This window comes from Vidua macroura, chromosome 22 (genome assembly GCF_024509145.1).
Source record: "Vidua macroura isolate BioBank_ID:100142 chromosome 22, ASM2450914v1, whole genome shotgun sequence".
NCBI classification, from domain to species: domain Eukaryota; kingdom Metazoa; phylum Chordata; class Aves; order Passeriformes; family Viduidae; genus Vidua; species Vidua macroura.
Window position 1 is genome coordinate 5,353,793 of NC_071592.1, and position 18,938 is coordinate 5,372,730.

The following is an 18,938-nucleotide window of genomic DNA, read 5'->3' on the forward strand; positions in this document are numbered from 1 at the left end:
AAGGACCCCTCACTGCCTCAGGCCTGAGAGATGGAAACAAAAGTGAGTTGGGGGAGCAAACTTGGGTAAATGACTTCATTAGCTGAACCTGTAATTGGAAGATTCACCCCCAATATGCAAATGGACCAAACTTATAAAAATGTGAAAACCCATGACCCATTGTCCTTTTTTTGAGTGTAGCCCCTGGGGGGGCTTCATCTGCCCTAAATGTACCTGAAGACCCTTCAATAAATAGAACCACTTTTTATTCCCTTAATTTTGTCTGGCCTCTGTTTTTAGGTAAGCCCGAAAGGCACCAGTTTTGTTCTTTAGTTAATGAGCTGACACTATAAAGGGGTCAGCATCACAATAACACAAAGAATACCCTGCAGCCACCAACAAAACAACCCTTGCAGGACCGTGTCCCCCCGGGTGTAACTTTAAATACAGATTTATTTCAGGTTTGCTACTGACGCACAAACAGCAGAGATCGATGTTCAGTATACATGGTATACACAAAGCAGCCAGTGCCATCGGCATCTCCGTCCTTCTGCTGCACCCTCAGCAAAAGAACCACACACGAGGAATCCCTCCCCTCCTCAGGAGCGAGGCTGACAATTTCTCGGTGGCTTAGGAACCAGCTGTGGGATGGCAGGACACCAAAGGGCAGCTCCTCAGAGCTCTGTCCCCAGAGGGAAGCGCAGCGGGCTCAGATATGCAGGAAAACCCTCAGAAAATGGGTGGTATGTTCATGGGAATGGAGACCTGGAAGGGATTTCCTAAGAACATTAACTCCCGTTCCCTGCTGTGCAGAGCAACCACAACATCTGCTCCTGGCTCTGTGGAGCAGCGTGGAGACCTAAAACATGATTGTGTTGAAAGAGGCATTAGATCGATCCTCTAGGAGGATCCCTAGGGAGGATGAGCCCGCAAACATTGTCACAAGGAGTTTGTGAGCTGCTGGAAAGACCTAAGAAGGGAACTCTCATGCCACCTGTCCCGTTTCTTGTCACTGTCACCTTGCTCACAGCTGGAGACCTTCTGGAGCCACCCAAGAGGCAACGGAGTTTCCTTGTTGTACCTCCAACAAGCATGGCAGGCTCCAAGCCTTTATTTGCTGAGATGGCATCTTCTGCCTACCCAAAACATGTGTCTCATCCCTAAAATACCTTCCTGCTGATCCCAGTAACTGCACAGCTTGACCCAGAAGCATTGGCTTGCTCACAGTCACAGCTCGTTGATTAAGAGGCACCTGCTTCAGTGACAAAGCAAAAAATTCAATGGTGCCTGATGATTTGACCTGAGCAAGAGACCTCAATGATAAATGGGGTTTGGGAGAGGTAAAACAGCCTCTGACCACAACAGGCACGATGCTACTAAACCATCAGAGGTGCAGAATAACCCCAGAGGTACAGAACAACCCCAGAATAACTGGAGGGGGAAACTGGTTGTAGATGCTTTGCAGCAGCAAGAGGTTTGACAGTTCCTCTTTCCCTGCATGCCTGAACCCCACTGAGCTCCTTTTTCCTCAGGAAAGCCAAAGACCCAAATTAATCTCCCTCTCCCTCTGCTCAAAAGGGATGCCAGGGAAGTGACCCCAGCTCTGATAGAGCTCAGGATATCTCAGAGAAGCTTTACACAGAGGAAAAATACCCCAGCCTGATTAAAGGCAGGAGGCTATGGGATGTCTGGGCATGACATACTGGTCCCATTGAGCATTGAGCACCATTTCCAGAGCGAAGCAAAGTCTCAGTGACCGGGGGAGGCTGTGTCTGACCCTGTGGAACCACAACACAGTTCCTTGTTGCTTTTTTTTTGGAATGACAGCTCAAACCTCCACAGTGATCCCTTTTAGCCCTGAAAAGCTTCAGGTGGGCCAGGGTGTAAAGGAGCATCTGGATGTTCACACAGCCCCATCCCAAAGCACCATAGGAAACCTCGGGCTGGTGAGATCCCCTGGGAGTAACACCAGCCCTGCTATGCAAGGTTTACATCCACCAGGAGGGGAGAAAGGAGGTTAAAAAAATACAGAGTTAAGCACCATAAAATTTACACTGGTCAGGTCATAAACACGAGGAGAGAATGAAAATAAAGCCACCACCTTCCAGCCTGGCCCGGGGATGCTGCTGGGACAACAAAGTCCCCACCAGCAAACCCTGGAGGCATCAGTCCCAGCGCCTCATCGCACCGGTGGTCGTTGCATTGGTAAATCCTTTTGGTCCCATTTAGCATGAGTGTTGGGGGAGTCCAGGGAGAAGGGAGGTAGGGTTGGTCCTGGGAAGGTGGGGGGAGGCTTCATCTGTGCAATTTAGGGGCATCTCCCTGCCTGTACCACAGATCCACCACAGGCAGGGATGATCCTCCTCGCTTCCATCTGTCCCCCCAGTTCCCAGCCTCCACCGGTGGTTTCCGTGTCGTTCAGTGGCTTCGAGGTAGATGTTCATTCCTGCTCTGTCTCCAAGTGACCTGATTGGTAAAAGCCCTCTCTCCCAGGTGCATGGGGCTGTCCCCACACCCAGGTCCCTATTTCCCCCACTTTTTTCTTATTTTTCCCCCTTTTGCTATGTGCTATGGACATCTCCCCCACTCCCATCCTCTGGCTGCTGCTTGGCTGAGCCCAGCCATAGGAACACCATGCCCTTCCTTGCAGGCACCCCTTGACCTGCTCAGCACGGCCTCAAGGTGCAGAAATCCAGCTCCTGCGGCTTCCTCCGAAAATTGCAACTCTCCCGGGGCAGCAGGCGCCCCGTCGGCACCAAGCACTTCAACGCCCGTCTCTTGAAACCCCGACCACAGCTCTTGGAGCAAGAAGACCACGGTCCAGCTTCCCAGGCCGGGCAGGGCTCCCCGCACAGCCGGACGTCGGCGGGGCGCTGCGCCGCGTCGCACTCGGCGGCCGGCTGGCCGTAGGAGTCGCGGCAAGCCACCGACCGCTTCTGCAAGCCATCGCCGCAGGTGACGGAGCACGCCTCCCAGCCGCCCACCGCCCACTTGTACGAGGGGCGTTTGTAGCTCGGCCTCCCGCCATCCAGGCGGTTGGACAGGCTGAGGACGCTGTTGTTGAGGTCCGGCGGGGCCTTGCCCTCCTTCTTGTAGGAGGACTTGTCCTCCTTGCTCTCCTTGGGGAGGTAGAAGGAGTAGCGTACCCGAGGAGGGGTCATCTTTCCCACGGAGAGCACCTCCAGAGTCAGGGGTTCCTGGATGGGCTTGAAGGCCTGGAGGCTCTCGACGGCGGTGCCGGTGCCGCTGTAGCGCAGGACGCTGCCCTTCACCATCAGGTCCCTCTCGACGGCCGAGACGATGAAGTGGCCGTTCAGCAGGTACTTGCCCTGCGCGTTCTTCAGCGCCAGGTAGTTGTCATCGCTGATGAGTCCTTTGTAGCCCCGCTGCCGGATGTCGATGTTGGAGGCGCCCGCGGGGATGACCACCACAAAGTTGTAGCCGTGCCTGAAAGAGAAGAGCGGGCAGGGCAGGACGTCAGGCACAGGGACATGGTGCATTACTTCAGCCCTGAGGTCCTCCCACCCCTACATTTGTCTTCTTCCTGTGAAGATCATTTTGAATCTCCTCGCTGCATTGAGTTTTGTCTAGGCTGATGACACCCAGTTACAGGAAGATGCTTCAGCCCCTCTGGCTCAACAGCACTCCATCAGCAGAAATCAACAGAACATTAGATGTGTCCTGCTGCTCCTTCAGAGCCAGCCCAGGTGTCTGTGCAGTGATCTACACAAGCACCAGCAGATTTTGCTCAGGAAGGTTTTATCCCGTCACCATCTCCGCAACCTTCCTGCATCCCCCACACCAAAACACCAAGCTGGAGTAAGTGAAGCACACAGGGTAACCAAATACTCACATGGGCTTGGTGAACAAGCCTGAGACCTTCTTGCAGCTCTTGTTGTCTCCTCCACAGACACTGCATTTGTCAAACTTCTTCTTGGAGCCCAACTTCCCATCACAGCCCGCCTTGATGCATTTGCCCTGGACACAGACCGAAGTGGAGTCCGGGGAGCAAGGGGTGCCATCCACAACCTAAACCAGGCGAGAAAAACAAGCTGCTGCATTTCCCTCTCACACCTGCTGAGGCATCCCAGCTGTGTCCATCCCACCCCAATCCATCTGACAGGAGATGCCAGCAGGCACCATGTCGCTCTTTGCTCGTGTTCTGCTTTGCAGGCAGGATTTTGGGGTCTCTGAGAGAGATCATCCCTTTTCTCCCATCCACAGAATTTCCTGCCCTTTCCATTGCTGGGAACAAGCTGCACAGGGGACACTGCCAACACCATCCCGCTCAGTCCCATGTCTGGATGTCCCCCCTGCCCTGCCCAATGCTTCCCCAGTACCCAAACTATCATCCTCTATCCCAGGACCACAGGAATATGCCAGAGGCACCTTTACAAGAGGTAAAAATGACATCTTCCAGAGGAAGACCCTCCGTGGACCAGCTCCAGCACCAAGCTGATTCATACCTGACTGGTGGCACCTCATCTAACACCAACCACCCACCAGACAAGGAAAATCTATTTATCTCCAGGTGCACTGGAGCCATCCCACAGTCCAGGCACTGACCCTGGGGGTGTCTCACCAACCTTGGGTGCCAGCACATAGAAGTAGCCGGTGCCGTTGGCCCGGCAGATAAGCTTGCACTTATCCCGGGGCGAGACACCGGAGTATTTGGGAACCCAGGAGATGGAGGCAGTCAGGCGGTTCGTGCTGTGACTGTAGCCGTTGAAAGCCTCACACTGTTCCTCACGGAAGCTCTTCCCTGGCACTGAAAATAATAGGGATGTGGTGTTGGGCACCAGCCTGCACCTCCAGCTTTAGTTTTGTGGGGTTGTTACAGGCCAAGCCGAGCTCCAGCCCTTACCTGCAGCAGCACAGGGCTCCAGGTTGCAGGAGCGGTACTTGACGCGGATGCCCTCGCAGTAGGAGCCCCCGTTGGCCGGCACGGGGTCGGTGCATTCCCGCCTGGCCAGCTGCACCCCACCGCCACAGGTCCGCGAGCACGGCCCGTACGGCGACCACTTGGCCCAGCCACCGTCCACCTGCAGGGAGGGACAGCGTGAGGCACTGCACACCCATCCTTTCCACACTTGGAGCCATCCCCTCACAAGTGAAACCTCCAACCACCCACAAACCTTCCTGGTAACGGGGATCCGAGGGGTGGATCTCTTCTCTGTGGTGACCAGTGAGAGGACCCAAGGGAGTTGGTCTGAAGTTGTGTCAGAGGAGGGTTAGGCTGGATATCACTAAAAGGTTCTTCCCCCAGAGGGTGCTGGGGCACTGGAACAGGCTCCCAGGAAAGTGGCCACAGCCCCAAGCCTGACAGAGCTCAAGAAGCATTTGGACAATACCCTCAGGTGTGTGGTGTGACTCTTGGGAATGGTCCTGAGCAGGGCCAGTAGTTGGACTCAGTGATCCTTGTGAGTCCCTTCCAACTCAGCAAATTCTGTGAAATTTGCCCAGGGCTGGCTGGAGCAGAGCAGCAGCCTCACTCCTTGAGAAATACATGATACCCAAGGGATCTCCAGCTCTTTCCACATCAGTGTCCCCATGCTGGGTCTCCACCATCAGGAGATGGGGGATATCTCTGCCAGCACCTGCTCAGAGTGACCCTGTAGGGTGTTTTGAGGGCTCCCAGCACAGGTACCCATCCTGTATCACTGGGTGACCCTGCGGGGTGTTTTGGGGCTCCCAGCACAGGTACCCATCCTGTACTCACTGAGTGACCCTGCGGGGTGTTCTGGGGCTCCCAGCACAGGCACTCACCCTGTACTTGCTGACGTTGTGCCTCTCCACGCAGGCTCCCTTGAGGCAGAAGCGCCCGTCGCCGCAGGCGGTGCCGTCGGCCCAGGGGAAGTGGCGGGTCTGGCAGACGATCTGCCCGCGCGCCTTGCCCGTGCACCACAGCTTGGCGCAGTACTGCATGTAGGGGCAGGGCTTGGAGCCCACCCCGAAGGCCAGCTCGCACTGCTGGTTCAGGCTGTAGCTCGTCCCCGGCAGGTCTTCGGGCAGAGGGATGGGTTTGGCAGGCTGGTCCAGCAAACAGTCCCCTGCAGGAGTGGGGAGAGGGGCTCTACCGGGTCCTGGGGGTTGTGTGGACCAGAGTGGGGAGGGAAAGCACTGCTGCAGGGAGATGAGGAAGAGATTGAGCCAAAGCTACCCAAAGGGATGCCCTCGATCTTGGCTGTATCCCAGATGCAGATGATTCCACCTCCTGGTGATACCTTGGAGCTGTGCCAGCAGCCTGAGTGCAGATGTCACTGCTGGCGACACCCAGGAGGTCTGGACACTACAGAAACCTCCCATTTCCTTCTAAATTTGTTTACAGAGCCAGGAGAGGAAGAGCCCTACAGCCAACTATCTTTTCCCAGTAAACACCTGCAGGGATAGACCCTGTTCCTAGGGAACAGGGACACAGGCAGGGGGTGAGGGGCACAGCAGGGCTCACCGTGGCCACTGTCCAGGAAGTCGGTGATGATGGCAGCACTGCAGGCTGACCAGGGGTTGGCACGGTCGATCTGGATGAGGGTGGGGGACATCATGTGGTTGGTCTTCAGCCGGCCAAAGACCTCCTCACAGGCCTTCACGTTGTCATGGGGCATGTTGAACACGTGGCCTGGGGATGGGATAAGGGAGGCAGCATGAATAACCCAGCACAGCACAAGGAGCAGGAAACCCCCCCCAGCTTCTTTCAGGGCAGACCCACAAGGATTGCAGCTGTGGACAGCCCAGAAGAGTCAGCAAACCTTCCAGCCCTCTCCCAGATGCCTCATGCACATGGAAAGCACAAGGAAAAGGAAGGGCAAAGGAAATTGTGAAGAGAAGGTGATAGGTGACTTCAGCACTTGCCCCACTGTCTCCTCCCTCCCAGAGGCAGGTGTGCCCTCTGCCTGTTACTTCAGGACTCCTGAATCCTGGAAACCCAGCTGTGGTAGCAACCATGAGAGCAAAGCCTTTTGCTCCCTCAGCAGCCCTTTCCCACCTGGCTCAGGAGGAGTCTTGTACCCAAGGCAGAGTTTCCCTATCACCAGATACCCAGAGGCTGAAACCGGGGCTATTCTGAACCCTGGCAGCTCCTGGAACTGCTCCTGAGAGCAAGAGGAGAGCTGGGAGCCTTACCCAGCTCGTGGGCGGTGGTGAAAGCCGAGGGCAGCCCATCGTCCTCGATGACGGAGCAGCTGCGCTTGGGGTCACACATGGTGCCCACGTCTGCCATTCCCAACGTGTCACAGGTGGTGGCACCACACAGGTCCTGCCAGGCACAGAGGGAAGGGGTTAGTCCTGGGGACAGCACAGGTGTCATGGTTTCCCTTTCCCACCTCATCCCTGGCCCCCCACGGGGAGCTACTGATGGGAAGAAAGCCCAAAGGGATGGGAACCACACCGGGATACAGAGGCAGGAAACCTCAGTCCTGACCCAGCCCAGGCTACAATGGTGTGTTTGCACTTAACCCCAGCACCAGGGATGTGTGCAGCATCCTGCCCTGCCTTCAGCAACAGCTTTTCCTTCCCAAACAGCTCCTCTGGCCAGGGTGGAGCTGGTTTTATCACGGATGAGCCAGTCTGGTTCCCTTCGTCTTAAGTGTCAGCTCAAGGTGGGTGGATGGTGACACATCTGGCCTTGGACTCGGAGCTGAGCCACTTCTCAATCTCATTTCTCAGCTTCTTCCAAGGAACAACAAAGCCCTGGACCAGGTCCAAAGGCTTCCAGGGTTAAAGAAAGTGCTCTTGTCTCTCTAAGACACTCTGCAGCAACCCTTCAAGGAGCAACTAAGCCCAGGTGATCAGAGGAGGAACCAGCTTAGACTTCCACCCCTAAACTGAGGAGAGCCAGATCCTACATAGATGTTGCCAGGAGAGAGGCTGGCAAGGGTCTCACCGTAGGCAGATCTGCCCTTCCCCAGGTGCTTGTGCTAAAAGAAGTCCATTAAAGACACGCTGGTGCTGCAGCCTGGCAGTAACCTTGTCCCAGGTGCTCCCTTCCCCTGCTGGGGTGTGGTTTGGTTTGGGAGGGCTGGAGCATCCTCCCCTCCCTTGGTGCTGCCCCAGAGCTGCCAGGGAGGCCATGCAGCGGGCACGGAGCTGTTTTCCACATGAAAAGAAAAGTAAGGGACTCGCTGGGCGCTCCCATGCTATAAATAAGTGTGATTCATGCTCAGCACTCGCCCAGCCAAAGCGCCTGGGTTGCTCAAAATCCTGCAGGAGCTGCTCTGCCAATATTTCCAGCAAGGTTTCCAAGCTGAAGGCATTCCCGCGCAGGCAGGTTCAGCCGTGGGTAAATAACAGTCCTGATGACTTCAGAGAGCCCCAGCCAGGGCCGAGATGGCTTTAACAGGAGTCCTGGGGCTACGGAGTGTGGAGGCACAGGCAAGACCGGGATCTCCAGAGAGGTGACGTGAAGAAACGTCTGGGTCTGCTCTGGTGGTGGAAAACCCCATCATACAACCGAGTTCAGTGCTTTGCTCTGCAATTTTCCTGACCAGCTGGGGCCCTGCTGCACCCCTGACCCATCACACATCAGCCTCAGCAGGGAGAAGAGGTGGCAACCCCACGCTGCATTGGCAGTGCCACCACTGCTGGGCACAGGTTGATTAACGGTGCTGGCAAGCCCAGGGGCAGAGTCCCAGCCCCAAAACACCACCAAGACCCAGTGCCATCGCCACGCTGAGCCAACCCAGGGCTGCAGCTTGCCCAGGAGCCCCTGCCCATGCTCTGACCAGCACTGGGGGTTTGGGGGCAAGGATGGGGCGTGGGGAGGAATGTCACAGCCTCACAGCCCGCAGCTCCCCGCTCAGCGCTCTTTGAAGAGTTCTCAGTGCTCTTTGAAGAGTTCTTTCCTCGCCAGCACAGCGAGCTTTGGCTCCTGGCCCAACACCTGCAGTGACACACTGACCCACTTCTCGCTCTGAACCTCGCTGGGATACACCACCAGCAGCTCTTCAGGGGCTTTTCCCTCACTCCTCACCACAGCCTCCTCAGGGCAGCCTGGGCATGCTAGGCAGCATCTCTGCGCTTCAATGAGAGCTCCTGATCCCCCACCTGAACACCTCCTTCAGCCTTGCCAGGTGTTGAGGCTGCTCAGGAGGGGAGCAGAGAGAAATGGAAGAGGTTTAGGGTGGGAAAGCACCGTGCAAGGAGCCGGCTCTGCCTCTGCTCTCTGTCACTGGTATCCCCCCTGCTGGCACAGGTCCAGGGAGGACGCTTGATCCAAGGGGCTGCAGGCAACCTGCTCAGTGCATCAGCGCTCCTGCCAGCCTCACCTTCCTACATGGGACCTTCCAAGGCTTTTTGTCATCCCTTGTGAACTTCTGAAGACATTCCACAGGTCAGTCAGGGGGATCCTTGTGCATTAATTCACCTGCTCAGAGTCATAAGCACTCTCCCTGCCACAGAGGCTTCCTGTGTGCATCCAAAGCAACTCCAAAAAGCTGAGGCTTGAGCTGCAGTTTCCAAATTCCCCCACAGCATCAGCCACGTGCTAGGCTGCAGCCAGATGTTCCTTCATGCAACATCCCTTTGGTTTTACTGCAAAGCGAAGATGTGCAGCAAACGTTTGCCGGTGTGACATGAGGTCCAGGAGGGGTGGGAAGGATGGACAAGCCCTTGGCCATGGTGTGCCAGGATATTTCCAGGAGGGCAGCTGAAGGCTGGGTGCTCTGCAGGACCCTCTAACAAGCAGTGGCTCAGGTAGGAAGGGAATCTGCACCCACCAGCTGATCAGGACTGAGTTTCCCAAAGGCAAATCCATCATTCAGCATCACCAGTGTTGGAAGGGAGCAAATCCAAGCAGTAAAAGAGAGCCCCATTCGTCAGCAACTCATCATCATCACAGTGAAAACTGCCTATCAACCAGCTTGGAGGTGAAATTTAAGTCGGGGGCTTATGTAACAGCTTTTTGGCAGGAAGATAAGCTTCAGAATGTCAGGGGACCACAGATGGATGCACTCAAGGAAGGCAGATGTCTCCCTGACCGTGTGCCTTTGCATCGAGCTTGCTTTGGGATTTCAGGAATGGATGGTTTAGCAATGTGTAAAAAATGCAGCCCAGACGTGATCCACATCTTTCGAATCGCTGGGACCGACTCTGTCCCACGTGCAGCTCCAGTGACCTCACTGGGCTTCCACCAGGGGAGGAGCTGCCTCATCCCTGCAGAGGTGTCAGCAGTGTCCTCCTCTTTGAGCTGCTCCAGCAGCCTGGACTTCCATCCTGTCTGTGCTCCCATAGGATTTACAGCTGGCCCGGGGTGGGGAGAACAAGAAGACACACAGGACAGGATCCTACACGTCCTGCACAGCATCATTCCTGCTCCAGGCCTTGCTGAGCCCAGGCTAGGGACAGCTGAACTGAGCTGGATGCTATATCCTTCCCACCCACCACAAGTGCTTGACCTGGAAAAATATTTTGGGAATGGTCTCCCTGCTGCTGAGGGGAGTTCCTCACCTGTCCCTAATCCAAAAACATCTGGGCAGGGATAGTGGAAGGAGAAAATGCAAGGAGCCTTTTCTGCCAAAGGCTGCTGCAGCCAGGATAAGACGTGACTGTCCCCTCCAAGCTGGGCTCAATCTCTTCCCATCCCATCAGGGATTTTGGGATGCAGGCACTGGGCTGATGTCCACACTAAGACTACAGAGAGGAAGGAACAATGGGGAGAGGCTGTGGGAGCTTCAGTGTCACCCAGTCTGTGGGGGTGGGAGGATGCAGAGTTCATCCCACACGCCACATCACCACGGAGCCACGCCAAAGGCAGCTCCAAGCCTCTCTCCCACCACAGGGATGCGGCCAGCCCACGGCAGGGGTGGCAGTGCCTCTCTGCTCTCCCCCACTCGAGGGCTGCAGTGCTGGCTGAATCTCTGGTGCTTCACTTCCAGCCCTGAACCGGGTCCATGCAGTGCAGCCAGTGCTGAGGAGAGGTCCAGGTTCTCAGGAGAACCTCATGCATGAGTCAGAGGAAGCAGGGAGAGGTTTTTTCTTGGCAGGTGGCACTGTGAGCTCTTCTCAGCTGGGGAGGGGGAAGCGGGACAATGCTCCTCCTCTTCTGGGCTCAGACCTCTCATTTCAGGGTGCACACCAGAGCCACAGGGCACTCGCTGCCAAGCTCCTGCATGGAGGCAGGAGATAGAGCAGCAGGTTTCTGCCCATGGGGCAACCTGCCTTTGGACACCTCCCAGCCTCATTCACCCCATGGCAGGGATTTTTCCAGGCTGCTAGCCAAAACCTGCCCAGGGGATAGCAAGGGCTGGCCCGAGTTGGCTTGCTCCATGCCTCTGGTCCCCCCACCCCAGCATCTGAGAGCGGAGGTTCCCTGGGAAAGAGGGATCAGCCACAGGCACAACCTCCCCGTCATGCACACAGGTGGCAGAACGCCTTAGCCCAGTGCAGGGCACCGTGACAGGGGGGAGCAGCTCCTCCAGGCCCCCCTGCACCCACCTGCTTGGTGAAGAGGATGGCGGTGTCCCAGTACTCGGGGTGCTTGTCGCTGACCTTGTTCCACTTCTTCTGCCAGGCGCAGAAGTTGCGGAGGGTGAGGGCGGCGTTGCTGGTGACTTTGGGCCCCTTGTCATCCTGCCCGATGAGGAGGAACTTGACCACGGAGATCTGGATGGGGTTACGGATGCTGGGGTGCTTGTAGAGACGGGCGGCCGTGGCCATCAGGGTGAGCAGGTAGTGCTGGAGGTCATCCCCGTGGAACTTCACCATCGACTCGTCGGCCACCACCAAGGTCTCCACGTAACGCGGGACCGAGGCGAAGCGCTTGGCGCGGCCGCCTTTCCCCCCCGCACGCCCCCGGTACTTGTCGAGCGCCTGCAGCACGCCGGGGGTGAGCCCGGAGCCCACGGCGCAGCGGGATGCTCCGGCCCCGACGGGGCGGCCGGGGCTGCGGCGCTGCAGGCGATGGAGTCCCTCGGCCGCCCCCCCCGCCAGCGGGCTGATCAGGTACTCGGCTCCCCGGTAGCCGAAAGCCCCCCGGAGCCCCCCGCAAAGGCTGAGGGCGGCGAAGGACTCGCGGTCGGCGTTGACATCCCCCGAATAGAAGCAGTGGCGGAGAGCGGGGAGCGGGCGGGCGGCCGCCCCCAGGTAGTGGGCGGCGAAGGCGGGCGCGATGAACCGGGCGTCGGGAGAGAGGTGGAGGTAGAAATCCTCCCCGAAAGCCGAGAGCTGGATCACCAGCGCCTGCCCCCCCCGGGGAGGCTCGGCCGGGCCCCCCCTGAAATAAGCGGGCCCGTTGATGTCGGGGTCCAGGCGCAGGGGAGTGACCAGCGCGGAGTCGGGGTCCGGGGGCGCCCCCGAGCTCAGGCGCAGCCCCGGGGCGCCCAGCAGCAGCAGCGGCAGCAGCGGCAGCATCGTCCCGGCGGGCTCAGGCCGGCCGCATCGGGGTTCGGGGGAGGCGCGGGGGGGAGAAAGCAGGACCCGGCCCCCCCCTTCCTCCCTCCCTCCTCCTCCTCCTCCTGGACCCGCGGAGGCTGGAGGAGCGGAGCGGCCCCGCCGGTACCTGCTTTGCGGGGCGCACCGCGCTTTTATAGTGCGGGAGCGGGGCGCGGCTTGGCCCCGCCGCAGCCACTCCGGGGCGGGGGCCGGAGCCGAGCGGGGCCGAGCGGGGCCGGCGGAGGAGCCGAGCGGAGCCGGGAGAGATCCGCGCTCCGCCCGGGGCTGCCGCCGCCTCCCCGGGGCGGAGCGGGGCGGGGGCGCGGCACCGCCGTGAGGACGGGAGGGGATGGAGTGATGGGGTGGGATGGGGTGGGATGTGAGTTTGAGGTGGGGTGGGTATAGAGGGTGGCATGAGATGGGGTGAGATAGATGGGACTGAGGAGTGGGATAGGATTGTATGGGACGGAATGGGATGCTGGGGTTGGAACAGGATGGAATAAAGGGTGGGGTGGAATGGGATGGGGTGAGGTGAGATGGGACGGGATAAGGGGTAGGATGGGACAGGATGGGATGGGAATGGAATGAAGTGGGATGTGAGGGTGGGACAGGATAGGATTGGGGTGTTGGATGGGATGGAGTGGAAGGAGACCCTCTTCACTTTTATTCCTGCAGCAAAGAGGGAAACTCTGCATCCCCCAGGGATGCTCCCACCTGCCAGGCTTCCTCCTACCACTCTCCAGTTTTTCTGGATCCTGCTCTAAGTGTAGGGATGGAGCTCTGTGACCCCGCAGGGACGGGGCCTCTTGGTTACAACAGGGGTGTGCAGGAAAGATAAAAGGTCATAGAATCATTGAGTCATGGAACAGTTTGGGTTGGAAAAGACCTTTAAAGGTCAGCTACTCCAGCCCTCCATCCTCTGCTCCGTGCTGGTATTTGGGACAGTTCAGTGGAGTGGGGAACCTGCTATTTGGCAGCTGAGGGCTCAGTTCCCATTATTTGGGAAGATAAATGTTTTCCACAGCCCAGGGGTGTCTAGCATGGAGATCCCAGCTGTGCCCCTCCATGCACCTCCAGACCTGCCACCCCAGTGCAACACTGCCCCACCAATTCCTGCATTCACACCGGGGGATCCCTGTTCTCCCCAGCAAAGCAGCTTCCAGTGCACCCCCCTCCACCCACCCCACCCTCACCCAGCGGGGGGCAAAGGCGATTTCCACTCTGAGCTCAGCCTCCCTTCATCCCTCACCACCAAAGTGCACTCCACAAGTGCTAACGTCTGCAACACCCCCTCCTCTGAGACCTGTGTGGAGCATATGGGAATTGCCCACACCCACCAAATACAGGATCACCAGAACAGCGTGGGGACGATGCTGAGGCAGTCAATGCTCCTGGGAGGCAGGAAGATTTCGCTGTGGATGGGATTTTTGGAGAGCAGTGAAGAGTCCTCAGCAACAACCTGTAGCTGAGGGACAGATTTGTCAGCACCATAAGCACCACGGTTTGGTTTAGTGATAAAATTAAGGCTTCTCATGGACAAGCTGGCTTTGATGTGATTTCAGCAAAGGCTGAAACCCTTTGAAATCCAAGCACAGCTGAAGAATGTGTGCATGTATGAAACAGAATCCAAAGTTATTGCCTAAGGCACGGAGCCCACAGCCCACAGCCCACAGCCCAGCTTGTTTTGCTGCCAGTGCATCCCCGTGCTGTGGTTTGCTCAGTCGTGTGCCTTGCAGCTGAACTTGTGACCCAAAAAAAACCTGATTTGACTGTGCTGGGCTGAGGCAATCAGGGATTTTGTCTGCTGGCCAAAGCGCAACGTGCCCAGGGATGTTGGTAATGGGCAGCCCAGGCAGTGGAGGAGCAAGGGAAGAGACATCTTGAGCATCTTGAGGTGCCAGGAGGGAATTTCTCCTCCCCACAGCTTTGCTCTGCTCAGCAGGATGAGTTTCTCCAAAGACCACAGCAGCATCCAGAATGCCACAGGCTCCCAGAGCTGCCACCAGCTACCTCAGCCTAGAGGTCATCAATCTCAGAGGCAGCAGCATCAGCTGATGAACCAAGACCCAGCAGAGTTAGTCACTGCTGCCCCTGAGCTCCAGCCCCTCCATCTGGGAGCTCTCATCAAGAGGATGAGTCAAACCAAGCTGGCAGGAGTTTTATCTCCAGCCTGGAGAACATCTGATTGCCTCCTGATGGGGAAAGGCAGGCAGAAAATGTGAGTGCTTTGGCTGTGCCTGGGCTGAGAGCCGCTGGCTCCTCCAGGCACGGGACTCGCTGTGTCCCGTGATGCTGAGGCTGTGCCATGGGCTGGAAGCACAGGGATGGATCAGCTGGATGCTCCGTCCCAGCTCCCCAGCCCTCGCTCTGAACAGCTGGGAATCACCCACCCCAAGGCAGGTTGCTTTGGGATAGGTGATTCCCATCAAACCATCAAACCTGATCAAACCATCACTGCCCTGCCCAGGGTGAGCAGAGAAGCTGTGGAGCACAAGAGCACACACTGGTCACCCTTTCCAGGCAGCTCCAGCGGGTACAGGAATGTTCCAGAGCACTCCATAAAAGAAGGAGGAACATTTTTATTTTAGTTTTCCTCTTGCTCGAGGACGTGATGTGATTTTTCTCTCTGGGGACAAACCAACGGCTGCTTGAGCCCCACACCTGAAGGCAGGAGCTGGACCAGGTGACACCTTGGTGTCACTCCAGGTCTTTCCAGGTGCTGGGGGCTGAGCCTGGCTGCTCCTCACCCCCTGCAGTTCATCTGGGTTGGATGGAAATGGGATGAATGTGTGTGACTTGAAGGAGAGCACACAGAAAGCAGGGAATGGAAATGGAAGATGCCTTTGGAACATTCTGAGCAGCTACAGATAATGAAATATATCAAGGGATGTAAGGCGGGTTCTGCTTCTCCTTTGATTTTCGTCTAGAAACCACTTTAAGGTAAAGCCTATCTCACTCAGGCTTAAGCCATTGCTCACTCTGATCTTGAAATATCAGTGTGAGCTGGCCTGCAGTGTGGATTTTCCTTCTCCCACCTTCCTCTTCCTTCATCACAAGCATCTCCAGTAAGCACCAAGTTAATTTGTTTCAGTTATTCATCACTGTGATGCAATTGTATTCATTTTAAAATACAAAAAGAGCGAAAAATAACCACCTCAGACCTCATATATCTCTTGGATGTTCCAGTTCACCAAAGAAATTGTTTTAAATAGAGCATCTGAGAATTTTAGGCCAAAGATAAGCAGAAAGGTGGTTCAGGCAGGGGAAACTGCCACTCAAGCAGCAGATTTTGGCTACAAGGTTGGCATTTAGAGGCTTGGGCTCGCCCAAAAGTTCGGGCTGTGCTCTCCCAACTCCCCATCACCTGGGCAGGAAGGAAGATCCTCTCCAGGGACTGAGGATGAGTCAGAGTGCATTGTTAGTTGGCTTTCCAGGAAATAAAGGCTTGGGAAAAAAAAAAAAAAACAACCCTAGCTGGGTCTATGTAAGGTCATTGAGGGTGAGATACTGAGAAACCTGAGCATGTGGGGGACTCAGGAACCTAAAACCTGGCCCATCCTTGGAGCAGGAAGATGCTGGATTTAATGAGCTTTATTCTGACTGGATGATAGGACAGGGGGTGGGCAGGGTGCTCCTCCTGGGGTTTCCCACACTGGGATGGTGGGAGAAGAGGGATCTGTGCTTCAGAGGTGTTCCTGCACACATCTCTGCGTCCCACCACAAAAACCAGAGCAGCCTGCTCCCCCTGTGCACAGGAGACACAGGAGAAGGATCCCTGTGCCTTGTTCACCCCTGCTGCCCTCTCACCATGTCCTGACACAAAATGTCACCTCTGCAATCTCGGAGGGTTCCCAATGTTGAAAAAAAAAACTATGTAATTCCTGGTTTTAGGCAATTTCCAGCTGCAGGTCCTGGGGTTGCTGATAGTTCATTCCCTCTGAAAGCATCCAAAATCCCCTCTCCTCACTTCCCTCAGTATTTAAGGCTTTCCATTCCCTCTGAAAACATCCAAAATCCCCTCTCCTCACTCCCCATGGTATTTAAGGTTTTCTCCTGTTTGAGGAGGAGAGACACAGCTTTTCCCACGGTGTTTTAAAACAGTACATGGGAATTTAGGAGAGCCAGATGACAGTGCCACCCATCCCAAACCCAGAGCCACGAGTTCCTGTTCACCTGCAGAGATTGATGGCCCAGGACTCACAGCTCTGGACTGTTCCCACCTGGGGCAGGTCCATCCTGGATGGATTCCCTTTCTGGGATGCTGCTGCCAGGGACAGGGACACCAAAGGTGCACAAAGCCCCTGGGTAAGCCTGAGGGGTCACTGAAATGATCCACACCTGGAATAAACTTGAGGGGATGGAGATTCCACAGGGCAGCTCTGGAGGGTGCTCATCACTCAGCAAAACCATTACAAAGTTCATCCATTTTCATCAACCCCCAAACCATGTGAGACTGGAATAGAGAGGAAGGAAGATTTTATTATTATTATTATCATTATTGTTGTTGTTGTTGTTTACAGAAAAGAGTATTTTCATTCTAACATGCCATATTTATTTAGAGAATTTATGGGCTGCTCCATAGGAAAAGCAGCCCTGCAGCAGGCTTGGAGGGTTTTAGAGGGTTTTAACCCAGAGCAGGAATTTGGAGTCTCAGGAAGGACCAGGCTGGGGTGCTTTGCTGTCCCCTCCTTGCTTTGCAAATGGGTTCACATCCAAATTTGCAGCTCCACGCTGAGTTTTAGTTTTTCCTTTTTACCCTCAGTGCAGAGAAAACACTTGGGACAATTATTTGTGCTACTAATGAAGCAGCTCCAATCCCCAAAAGGATCTTCTCACTGATGTTCTGGTCTCAGGACAGCTTGGAAGCCCCAGGACCCAGCCAGGAAGCAGAGAAGCAGCTCCCCAGGGAGGAGGCTGCAATGCTGGAAACAGGATTTAGCCCTTGATTTTGGAAAGCCAGAAACCTGTTCCCTTGCACCTGGACACAAGCGGGGCTCCAAACCCACCCTGAGGCAAGGCTGACCTCTAGTGCCACATCCTTGCTCTGGAAATCCAGGTATGAAACGGAATGAAGGCAATGGATGATGGCGTTACAAATCAAAATGCAGATAAAAATAGAGACTAAATAAGGAAAACAGAGAAAATTATAAGGAAAAAAAATACCTAAAGATGGTTTAGAAATTAGAACTGGAATTCGTACAAATTATATCAAATCACAGCCATGGCTCTCAGCACCAAGGGCACCAAATCTCAGAGGCAGCAGCATCAGCTGAGGAACCAAGACCAACCTGGATGTCCCTGCCCCTCTCTGACTCCTAAAAATCTTCTTTTCCCACGTTTAGGGGACCATTTGCCCAGCATCACTCTCACAGCAGCCAACCCTCTGGTGCTGCTGATAAATCATCTCCAGGGATGAGCTGCTGCGTTCAAATACAGCTCTAAGGGGAAGGAAAACCCTTTTTAAATGGGGTATTCAGGCACCAAACCCTAAATCACCACCACTTTTAAGGCAGGAGGGCCCTCTCGTGGCTGTGGCCAGGGGGAAGGGGAGGGCAAAGCAGCCACCACAGGTTCAGACTGGCACATTTCGCCTCTTAATTCACTCCCTGGCTCCAAATCAAGCCCGGATCTCCCCTTTCCTCACGGGAGCAACCATTTCCCTGAGTCCCCCTTAGCAACCTCCACAGCCGGGATGGTTTCACTGAAGGTAACTTGGCAGGACACTGGCCAGGACTCTGATTTAAAGCCCAGCTGCTTTTCTGGTAGACATTTCCGCCCACCTGATCACTTTAGATGAAAACTATCGGAAATGTTCCCTTTGCTATGGGGTGGGGTTTGAGCTGGCTGCAGGACCCCTTCGCTCCCACTTTCCCAGCAAATTCCCAGCGATGGATTTAGGGTTTCCCTGCGCAGCGTAGGGCAGCACTGACATCTAGTGGTCTCAATTTTGGGGCTTGGAGCTGCTTCATTAGTAGCTCAAATAATTGTCCCAAGTGTTGTCTCTGCGCCGAGGGCAAAAATGAATAACTAAAACTCAGCGTGGAGGGCAAAAATGAATAACTAAAACTCAGCGTGGAGCTGCAAATTTGGATGTGAACCCGTTTGCAAAGCAAGGAGGGGACAGCAAAGCACCCCAGACTCCCCCGAAAAGGGGCAATTTCGCTGCTGCAGAGCGGGAACAGCAAGCACAACGCGGGTCTCATCCTGGGAGCCAAAAATCCCTCGGGAGCGGGGCGCCGGGCAGGAGCAGCCCCTCGGGAAGGGCCGGAGGGACCCGCCCGCTGCCCGGCCCTGCAGGGCTGGGGACACGCGGAGGGCAGCGGGACAGACGTTTCCAGGCTGTTTGATCAAAAGGGTCTTTAAATCCCGGTGACTGCGGAGTTAATGGCTTTCACATGCTCGGGCAGCCCCTGGAAATGGCAGCGGCGGGCGAGGTTTGGTGACGGCGCATCCTGCGAGGGGTTAAGAAGCAGGAACCCCCAAAAAGTCTTGAGGCTCCTCACCCTTTGCTGGGAGGAGATGCTGAGGGACAGCCAGGTGAGGTTTTGCTCTTTCCCAGCGCGTCTTTGGGCTGGTTCGTAACGAGCCCGGCGAGG

General features: G+C 55.9%; 1 protein-coding gene across 1 annotated transcript; it reads right to left on the reverse strand.

Annotated features, from left to right (window-relative positions):
- Nucleotides 1-414: 414 nt before the first annotated feature.
- ADAMTS15 (ADAM metallopeptidase with thrombospondin type 1 motif 15) lies at nucleotides 415-12,335 on the reverse strand. Its single transcript, XM_053997131.1, has 8 exons — nucleotides 11,407-12,335; nucleotides 7,099-7,231; nucleotides 6,428-6,595; nucleotides 5,746-6,029; nucleotides 4,844-5,021; nucleotides 4,566-4,747; nucleotides 3,833-4,008; nucleotides 415-3,426 (listed from the first exon to the last, which is right to left on the reverse strand). The coding sequence occupies exons 1-8, from the start codon at nucleotides 12,319-12,321 to the stop codon at nucleotides 2,646-2,648; spliced, it is 2,817 nt and encodes a 938-aa protein (XP_053853106.1). The 5' UTR covers nucleotides 12,322-12,335; the 3' UTR covers nucleotides 415-2,645.
- Between the last annotated feature and the right edge of the window lie 6,603 nt (nucleotides 12,336-18,938).